Here is a 10,357-nt window from a genome sequence, read left to right on the forward strand (position 1 = left end):
ACGAAGGATTCGCGGACTTTATCACGATAAAATCGCCATACCAGAGCAAACAGGTCAATAATAAGACCACTCACTCTTAAAAGAAACCTACCAATCACACACACACAGAGAGAGAGAGAGAGAGAGAGAGAGAGAGAGAGAGAGAGAGAGAGAGAGAGAGAGATCTTTGTAATGGGAACTGGGAAATGGAAAAATCTCACTTGTAGCCTGTGTCCACTTGTTCCATATTCTCATGAAGCATCTGTTTCTCTTTACCTCAACGGCCAAAATAAACTCAGATAAATTGAACAGAATACCCACACGCACGGTAAAAAGAATAAATTCTAAGAAGCATCTTCTCACAAAATTCTATGATGCATTTCGAGGGAATTACATCACAGCCAACATATTTGACTCGACAACCCCTCCCCTCAAATGGGGCACAAGATTAAAAAAAAGGGGGAAAAAACCCTCAATAAATAATCAGATACATTCATCTATATCCACAGCTACTTCAACGAAAAGAATTCTTGTGCAATCCTAGTAGGCATCTTGATAGGAACTAAATACGAGTAAAATTTGTACAATCCCTCCTTATTCGATCACTGTTAATCAACTTAATAAAAATGACCCTGTTGGAATGGGGAGGACATGGCCAAAAATGGATTGTCTAAGATATTAGGCTGCATAGATGAAATGGTGAATCCAGCTGATTGAGGAACTTCAATTGATGAATGTGGGAGTGGACTGCCACGAAATGGTAAAACAGAATAGTAAGTGAACACAACCTCCAAAGAAATGAGGGTATGGCAGATATTCATCCTGGTCCCCAGAAGGTATGGCATCTACAACTATAAAAGTACCAACTAAATCTGTAGGACAGAGAGTTGTGTGCGTGTGCCTTGCGTACATGCACGCTTGTACACGTGTCTGTGCCCATGAGAGAGAGAGAGAGAGAGAGAGAGAGAGAGAGAGAGTCACCTGAATGATAATGACAAGGATGATTCTACTGGTGGGGCAATTCCATTATGATCAGGAGAAAGCAGTGACCAAAATACTGGAAACCGAAGTACACAAATCATCAGAAACAAGCATAAAAAAATCATCATTGAACAGAAAAGAAGATAACAATTGTTTGTTGCCTCATCAAAGGTCCACACAGGATACCAGATCAAAGTTTGAAACTAATTTCTTCCTTCGACCATCCAACTACTAGACCCAATGAGATGACCCCTTCTGACAATTAACATGTTAGCCAATTGTTGGTCTATAACACCCACATGAGCCACTCATTTCCCACATTCAGAAACACAACTAAAATTGCAGCGAAGTTGAAAGCTTGCGAGGGTGTCAAAACCTTTTTGTTTCCTTCATATCACCGAGGGTTCTTTTCATTGTTTGGCCCTTATAGTTTTGTGAGAATTGACACTGTTGAGCGAAGTTTACACAGACTAGCACATTTGTTCTGCTCCTTGTTTGGGTTTTTGAAATTTTACCAATTCAACATCGTATATCAATACCACGATTATAAAGCACCTCCAGTTTCCACAAATTACACACGGATCCTCAAGATGCCTCCTTGCCTCAGTTAATATTACCAGTGCATACTGAAAATAGCATTTGATTTTGAGTTCTAGCTTTCCAGAAGGTCATAAAGTCTCCAGTTTTCGGCCCTCAAATCTTAAAACTCTCTCCAATCAGCTAATTAAACACTCTACTAATTTATTAACACATTGATTACCTGACTGTTGTGGATGATCCCGGAAACCAGAGCAAAACATTATATCCTGCATGACGGAGTTCACAACCTTTATAAACATACTAAATCCATTTGCTTCGCAAGGAGAAATATAATGTAAAATTTCCATCATGGAATATCACACGATACAAAAGCATTTTTCTACATGCAGCCTCAGAAACTCACCTCTCCTGCACCATTAGATACCGTATTGGAAATGTCTGCAGGGATGAAATCATCTATTAGAAAAAATGAATTCCTTGGGAAAAGATTGTCTAAATACATCAAGGCAAGACGATTAACAATGTAACATGGAGAACCCAAAGGTCCAACAAAGACACCATCATCCCATTTTATATTATATAGACAGCTACGCCATTCAGAAACAAGAAATTATTCAAAAAGCTGCGCAAAATCGTCACAAAAACAATATACTTTGCCAATGTAATCAAGCATGACACTAATGATAATTGAAGAAGACTGCTCATAAGGTAACAATGACAAAACACAATTAGGTAAACCATGGGAAGCCATACACAGGAAAATAGTGACCCCATCACTAAACCAAGAAACTGCAGTCATTCTTTCCAATTGTCTTCCCTTCCCCATATAAAGAGCATAAACTGTTAAAAACATGACGCTGTGCCATAAATTTCATATTTCAGAACAAAGGCTTATGGGACTAAATATATCCCCTAAGAGCAACCATACCGGTTGCTATTTTTTAGAAAATTTGTTGTCATTTCTCAAAAATGGCAAAAGAAATGGCAATTACCGCCCCACACCCACAAACTCAAATATGGCAAAGGCCATTTCATTTGCCAAATTTGAGAAACCATATGGCAAAATTTCCATTTTTGATTGAGAGAGGGAGAAAAATGAGAATGGCAAATGGCATACATGGGTGCTACACCCATGGCATAGTTTTGGCGAAATGACGCTATTCATTGGCCAAAAATGGAAATGACAAGGGTGAAATGGCAAACACCGGTGTGGATGCTCTAAGAGTGAATGCTAATCCTAACACCCATGTACCAAGTGAAAGACAAAACAATGTTTAGAGAGCATCCAGTCACATAAAACGTGTACACAAAAGCTTAAAAGCAGACCATACATGGGACAGAGGGATAGCTCATTGTAACTATTCAGTCCACAGGTTCTGTAGCAAAGTTATACACTAACCGGGATCTATCACCATTGACTCTACCTACAGTAGTTAACAACATAAGACCTCCTAAAGACAGTCCTCCAAAGGAAATCCATTCAAAACTTAAGGATTCAACGATATATGATTTCTTTTTCGACAATGTCCAACTGTTCAAACAAGGTCTTGGCATAAAGCCTTAACCCCAATCTAGAGCTTCTGTCAAACACAATACCACATTCAAAAATTGCCACCATCCGTGCTTAATAACGTTAAAATTTGAATCAAGTATGATGCAGTGAAGACAATTGAATGATTGATTACCCAATTTGGCCACACTGGGTTTCACTGCCAGGGTCAAACCAAGAAAACAATCATCTGGTTGAGTGCCAAAGTCCCATAGTTTCAACTCGAGATTTGGTGTAGGTCCTGTATACCAATCAGAGAGAGTGTTTTACTAAGAAAAAGGTTTTTAATAATAAACTATGTAAGACTTGATATTCAGCAGAATGGTACTATCTCTCACCAATGCTATTTAGCTTCAGCGGAAGAGGATCCCATACTGGACGAGGAATCCGCATACCAACCTATTCATTGGAAGTTGTTAGAAATCAAACATTAAGTAACAAAGCAAGCTGTGGATCAGATCACACATTACCTGGAAAAATGGATGTAGCAAACATTGGTCTGCAGTTGGCCTCCTTAGTGCGTCCCAGGAACAAAGTTGCTGAGCAAAATCATGAAGGAAACGAAGTATAGAAACATTCCAAAGTTTGCTTCCATCAACAAAAATAAGGGAACTCGGAATAAAAGTAAGGATCATACATAAAGCACCCACCTTTATCAGATCTATAGCTTCCAAGCTTGCATTTGGAATGATGTCTGAGAGATTGGTAGGCATAATCTACAAAGAACAAAGAGAGATAAAATCCTTAAAATTTTGTGGGTGGAGGGGCATAGGAATATAATAGAAAAGCAATCAGTTCGACTACAAAATTACCTCTGAATAACTAATACCAATAAGTAGAGCATTTGCTTCAGGAAAGGTTGTCCAATCCGGTGCACCAAGAACACAACATATCTTGTACAACTGATCTATTTCACTGGCCATAAGAAAAAGGAGAAAAATAAGATGTAGCAGGACGACCTTCCTCAAGTAGTTTTAGCTCAACACATTAAATGGGACTAATTAGATTTTGCAATTTAACTCCAACCTAGAATGGTAATTCAGCACAATGTATTTCAAACGTACAACAAAGTTAAGCATCTCATGAGTCATGAGTAAATAACAAGGGATGATTCCCACAGCATCACAGAAAACCAATCATTCTATCTATGAGGTCTTTCTACTAAAGATGTGCAATGACCATTCTAACGGCAGGCTTTTAAGCTTAATGGTTAACACTATCACAAGAACTATTTGTAGCTGTCGGTTGTAGAGTTAGATTACCTTTCACCAGGAAAAATGGGGCACATAGTGAAAAGCTCAGCCAGTACTGCGCCAACAGCCCACATGTCTGTATGCAAGTCAAAACTGTCAATCAGGAGCCAACTAGGAAAACATAGCCAGAGTACCTCATACATTATGTTAAAATCCAATAAATTCCTATACAAGCAACTAGAGATCTACCGATCAAACTCCTTAAAGGAACTATTATTTCCCATCAACTGTTGTAAGACTAGAACAATTATTAAGAAAGATTCCATCTCAAGCTGTACATTTCCAATTCCAATGTGTTTTAGCCATTATTCCATGACTTTCAACAAAATCATTGTTCATCAAAAAAGGTATACAGATTTGCATCTTCATCGCTGTCTATTGAGCATAAAAAAATCATCTTGACCAATTGAATGAATCATCATGCCATGGTAGTTCAAAGCACCAGACCCTCCAACAATTAAAAGCTAACTGGTCAAGAAAGCTAACAGTAATGGTTACCCAAACGCTACTACATAACGAGTATAATAATAACTATTACATGAAATTTGTGAAACCCCCCTGTAACTGGTCAATATGCTAGAATCTCTCAATGAACAAGACGATATTAGCCAGACTCTATGCTTATGAACAAATATCACTTCTCGGAACGCATGCAGTGATAAGATATTTTTTATGACTCCACAAAATAATATGCTAATCCATGTCATAACAAAAAACGGGCTCAGTAGACACAAGCCAGAAGTTCAGAAATCCATGCAAAAAGTAACGAGGTTAGGGATGACAGCAACAATCTCAGCATGAATGGATAGTGCTTAAACGACCAACAACCGGAACCTAATTCCAGAAATGCAGCAGTTTCTTTAACATTTAACAAGAGTATATAACATACCAATAGCAGGAGTGTATTTTGAGTACTGCAACAAGACTTCTGGAGCTCGATACCTTACACAAGGGTGTAAAATATTGATGATAAGTTACTAAAGAAAGCAGCTAAAGTGAATAATGCGAGAACAATCACATGCATGCTCAAATGTGTAACAGGCAACAGCATTGTTTTGAGTTCTATAATAAGAAAGGTTCAACAGCATAACTTGAACTCACTTACCACCGAGTGGAAACATAATCGGTAAACGGTGGTATTGATGACACTTCTCTAGCCAGCCCAAAGTCAGCAATTTTAATGACATCCTTCGTCACCAGCAGATTCTCTTGGAAGTCAAAGGATGAATGACTATTTAGGTTCAAAAGAATCTACCCCACATGAACAGTAGCAATAAAATACAGGAGAACACTACAGCACTGAACGAAATTTATACCAGGTTTTAAGTCTCGGTGAAAATATCCATTCCTGTGCATGTGAGAGAGTCCTTGCAGAACCTGAGACATAAAAGCTCTAATCTCCTCTTCTGAAAAGGGCTTCTGTTTTCTGCTCATTATTTGGTACAGATTATATTCCTGGGGAGGTAAAGCCCAGATTCAAGCAGAAGCAGATTAAAATTCATGGTGGAAACAGCAAATAACTCTAATTTCTGCCATCAAATAAAGAGATCATAACAAAGAAACAGGGTGAGATCCTACCATGTAGTCAAATATGAAGAAAAGCTCATCATTTTCCCTGACAATCTCCTTTAACTTTATGATGTTAGGATGATTCAACTTACGGAGGGACTGCCAACAAACAAGAAAGAAAACATGTCAAACTGCATGTTTCAGGTATGTAGTGCTTCAAAAACAAGCAGAACTTGCACGATTAACTGAGACTAGTAACAAAGTAAAATATATCCTTCCAGGGATTGAAAAATTGCATACCTTAACTTCTCGTAGATTCATGCACTCTTCCCAGGAATAAAATTTTCTCTTCATTTTCTTCACAGCGACCTGAGATAACACTAATGACTCCTCAAATACTTTCAGGCCAAAATTCACACAAGATATAAGTTTATTCCCTACCAATAAATTCAAAAGACAAGTGAATATGCCATATGCAAGTACATGACATTGCTGATTGATCAGAATCTGGAAGAACAAGAAATTAGCCAAACACAAGGGGAAAAGGCACTTGAAATTTTGTAAAAGAGGCATAAATGCCATTTTCAGGTACACTGTTCCCAGTGACTTCCAATTGAGCCACCTATTTTGGAAATAGGAAATCAGAAAAATGCACCGCGTCAGTAATCTCGCACCCAGTCTTTTATCATAGAGTTGACTAAATTGTTCTTCAATGTGTCAGCTTGTAACCCGACATTGGCGGTAGTTTCCTTTGTTTTCATTTAGACAAAGATGAGACAGCCCTTTTGTTCTTTGTAGTTTTGGTAAACACATCATTGAGGTATTACAAGTGCATAGTGCATACAATTGGTAAACAAGATCTAAGATTAGGCAAATACGCGGTGTATAACACCTCAAAAAGCAACTGACAACGAAAGTATGATAATATAAGTACTCATATGTGAATACATGAAGAGGGGCGAGAGAGATACAAGAGGGGCGGAAAGAGGGAGGGATAGAACATTATACCATATCTATACCAATCACTTCTCATCTTCTCTCACTTCACCTAGTTGCACCATGAATGGCTCTCTTCATAGCCATATATAAAACACAGATCTATAGCACAAATTACAGTAAGATAACTGTGTTTTGCATAGATAAGATTATTTCCAAAAGCCCTTCACTATTTTAATACTTCCAAACAAAAAACCAGGCTCCAATACTTACACGACAAAAGGTTGTGATGCTATTTCATATTCATATAAAGAAAATATAACAGCATTATAAACATAAAAGTAAGATTTGCTAGCGGACCATTACTTACAATTTCAGATGTTTCCATATTGATTGCTCTATATACACTGCCACAAGTACCATCTCCAAGCTCCTCCAAAACTCTATATCTGAAAGAATCATGGACCAGAATAAACAAGCATAAGGATCAGGGAAACAAACAATAATAATATAAAGAAGTTCAAAGCAAGGATAAGAAACTCACTTTTCCATTCTTAGAATTGCGGTTATGTCAAAACTCGTTCAATGGACTTCTAACCTCCAAACAGAAGTTTCTACACTGGCAACACAGTGTTTTTCATTTCCTTCTAGAAGTTCTTCAGTGCTAAAATACAACAAAACATAGAAGATGTCACTAAACACCCACTGCTCATTGCTGAAGAGGTTAATCAGTAGCCAAACAGTTAGCAACATGCTTCAATGCAGCCTCTACAAGCTGCAATTATCTGGCATCATCTAGAATTGCCACCAATGATCTGTAAAACCTCCTGGGCAACTTCAACAAACAAGGAGTTCAGCTTAGTCCAAGGACAATGCACTTCTGCTACAACAATGGGACAAATCAGCTGTAACTAATACAATAAACAAATTGAACATCACAAAGCTAAAATCTTTCAATAAAACCAATTTCACCAAGGATTCTTTCCGCGAAACAAATCTACAAACATCAAAAATTCGAGGGAAAAAAAAAAAGAGAGGAAAAAAGTAGGAAAAGGGAGCCCTGCAACTCTGCAAACAATCAAGGAGAGCTACATCTGATTTTCTGTATCTGCTTAATAACTAAAATGATACCATCTGTACACACAGTCAACACAATAAGGAGCAAAACTGAGGGAAAGTAAATATGTAAAAACTATCAAAGTTTTAAAAAGTGTTAATTGATAACCCTCGGGTTGGCCCGGTGGTCAAGACTTGGGCTTGGGGTTCCCTCCTCCCAAGGTCTCAGGTTCGAAACGTGCTAACAACTCTTACGGGGCCAGTCCATACGGGCTTTGCCCCAGCTTTAATCGGACTCCCGGCTAGAGGACGGTGGAATTGGGTGCCTAGGCTTAGTCGAGGCGTGATTAGCAAAAAAAGTGTTCTTTGACATGAACATCACCACAATCAAAATTTATTGCAGACATGATTAAATCAGTTCGAGGGCCTTTAACCCCAAATTAAGGATTATAAGTCGAGAGTAGAGACACTAAGAATTAAAAAATCGTGAATTTGTAAACACCAATCATCCGCTTCTACAGAGAGTGCAACCAAACAAAACATTGAATTTGTATCAATAATCATGGTTGAACTATAATCTAAAAGCGCACAGGCAACACCAAAACACAAACAAGTTATTAAAACCTAAGGGTGGTCCAAATGCAATTCAAATTCTAGAAGTATACTGACTAGGGGTCTATATACTCGAACCCTAAACTTACAAATCACATACGTAGAAAAGATCAGAAGAGGTTAAAACTCACCATCGATGGAATAGAGATGCTATCTGGTAACAAATAAGTAGGGTTAATAATAAAACAAATAAAGAAAGAGCTGTGGAGAGAGATGAATATTCGGATCAGCAGTGTTGGAGCGATGCTGGTGATAACAAGAAACCGTTTTAGAGAGAGAGAGAGAGAGAGAGAGAGAGAGAGAGAGGGGTGTACCGGCGGGTGATTACTGGCGTAGGAAATAGGAATGTAATAACAGCGGAATCCGCAGACGACGTCGTTTTATTACGTGATGCACCTCAATCTCCCGTTCCGAAGATGGGCTGCGAGTTGATGTAATGGTCCTGAGAGCCTGCTTGAATGGTGCTAAAAAATCGGGAATAAAAAATATATGAAAAGGTAATAGAAAAGTAAGGGGTATTAATTTTGATAGGTTGGTCCATATTAATTTGATATTTATGGAGGGGAATAAAATAGTACGTGGTTTGGATGAGGTATTAAATAGGGGAATAAAATTTGATTTTGTTTGGATGGTTTACATAATGAGGAGATAAGAAGGGGTGGATGATGGGAAAAGCAATTAAATGACTATTTTGCCCATGTGCAGCGTTAAATTTAATTATGTATTAAAATAAGTATATAAATTCAAAAATCAATATATTTAATCAATTTTGGACAATTGGAAGTATAAAAAAAAGAAATTGATTAAAAAATGTCTATTCTAAAAATTTATATTAAAAAACGTTTTTTCAATTAATGGTTTGTATTTATCATTTTATTTGATAAAATCAATTCATTTAATCTATAAAATGTTTAAGCCTTATAAATTCATTTAATCTAGAAAATGTTCATTGAAGGAGATGCAATTTTAATTGTTCGGAAAAATGAAAACATTTTTTTTGGAAAGTGATTTTTTAGGAATTTGATTTTGATGATTGTGTTAGAATGAATTTTCATTGTGTTGTTAAAGATGCTAATGTTAATCTAATTAGCTTTTGGAGATAAAGGCTGTTGATTTTGTCACTCTTTTTTTTGTTAACGTCACTCCCCTGCAAGTGTATTTTTTGGTGCAAAAATACACTTACAAAAAAATGACATTAAAAAAAATGAAGTGACAAAATCATTTCCCGAGATAAAATGTTAGTTTCAACTTGACTGTTATTAGGCATATTTATACGGATGGACTTGATATAGATATTGATTGGGCTTGCTTTTTGATTTTGCTAGTTTACAGGAAATTTACTTTAGTGAGCCTCTTTTGAATATTGGGCCTAATAATATTTAAGAATCTTGGGCCATTTTTTGGCAAGTTGCATTCTTTCTTTCTTTTTTCTATCAGCATGCATCCGGATGGCGTAGCGGTTGAAATATAGGTCAACCAGCCGGTTGACCGGCCCTTGATCCAGTGGCTGCCAAAAACCTTGAAAAACAGAGCACTCTGTTTTCGTCTCTCTCTCTCTCCCTCCTCTCTAAACATGGGTCCATCTTTCACCTCATCATTTTTCATAACTCTTTTTACATGAATTTTATTCTCACACCTATATTGATTATTTGCCTCACTCAATTTGTAAGTTGCAAGCATGATTTGAAAGTTGCCCTCTCTGCCACAGACAAAAAATGGGCAGCAACAGTAAAACGAGGAGGCCTTACGATGGGGAAAGGGGATAACAATAGGTATTTTCGTTCACAAAATATCCCTCTACAACCGGATTATTTTTGGGGACCTCAGGAGGAGCCCAAAACTAAGACCGGACAAACCCTAAAAAATGACGAAAACAAAGAGGGGGTAAGAAATAATAGGGGACGAAACTGGGATATGCCAAACGGCAGAAAACGGGTGGGCC

The 10,357-nt window shown here is 37.5% G+C and overlaps 1 protein-coding gene across 7 annotated transcripts; it reads right to left on the reverse strand.

Annotated features, from left to right (window-relative positions):
• Nucleotides 1–310: 310 nt before the first annotated feature.
• On the reverse strand, nucleotides 311–8,737 carry LOC131312702 (serine/threonine-protein kinase MHK). Of its 7 annotated transcripts, none has more exons than XM_058340642.1 (18): nucleotides 8,547–8,737; nucleotides 7,292–7,582; nucleotides 7,118–7,196; nucleotides 6,112–6,180; nucleotides 5,881–5,970; nucleotides 5,619–5,757; nucleotides 5,408–5,510; nucleotides 5,192–5,244; nucleotides 4,312–4,378; nucleotides 3,862–3,964; nucleotides 3,700–3,765; nucleotides 3,520–3,588; nucleotides 3,388–3,448; nucleotides 3,186–3,290; nucleotides 1,904–1,938; nucleotides 1,721–1,766; nucleotides 961–1,036; nucleotides 311–726 (listed from the first exon to the last, which is right to left on the reverse strand). In XM_058340642.1, exons 2-18 carry the CDS (start codon nucleotides 7,297–7,299, stop codon nucleotides 597–599), a joined length of 1,299 nt encoding a protein of 432 aa, XP_058196625.1. In that variant the 5' UTR covers nucleotides 7,300–7,582; nucleotides 8,547–8,737; the 3' UTR covers nucleotides 311–596. The 7 variants fall into 7 exon arrangements, 6 of the variants coding, with proteins under 6 accessions (XP_058196625.1, XP_058196622.1, XP_058196624.1 ...); XM_058340639.1 differs by having other exon boundaries at nucleotides 1,904–1,956; XM_058340641.1 differs by having other exon boundaries at nucleotides 7,292–7,574; nucleotides 8,547–8,733.
• Nucleotides 8,738–10,357: the final 1,620 nt, after the last annotated feature.

Source organism: Rhododendron vialii, chromosome 13a, assembly GCF_030253575.1.
Source record: "Rhododendron vialii isolate Sample 1 chromosome 13a, ASM3025357v1".
In the NCBI taxonomy this organism is placed as follows: Eukaryota; Viridiplantae; Streptophyta; class Magnoliopsida; order Ericales; family Ericaceae; genus Rhododendron; species Rhododendron vialii.

What these genes read in the sequence shown, in the direction of transcription:
- LOC131312702 (XM_058340639.1), bottom strand. An exon ending in AAAATACACTCCTGCTATTG is followed by an intron (nt 4,379 to 5,191) that starts GTATGTTATATA and finishes ACTTGCATACAG; the next exon opens with ACATGTGGGCTGTTGGCGCA. An exon ending in GGATCATCCACAACAGTCAG is followed by an intron (nt 1,037 to 1,720) that starts GTAATCAATGTG and finishes TTCGGTTTCCAG; the next exon opens with TATTTTGGTCACTGCTTTCT.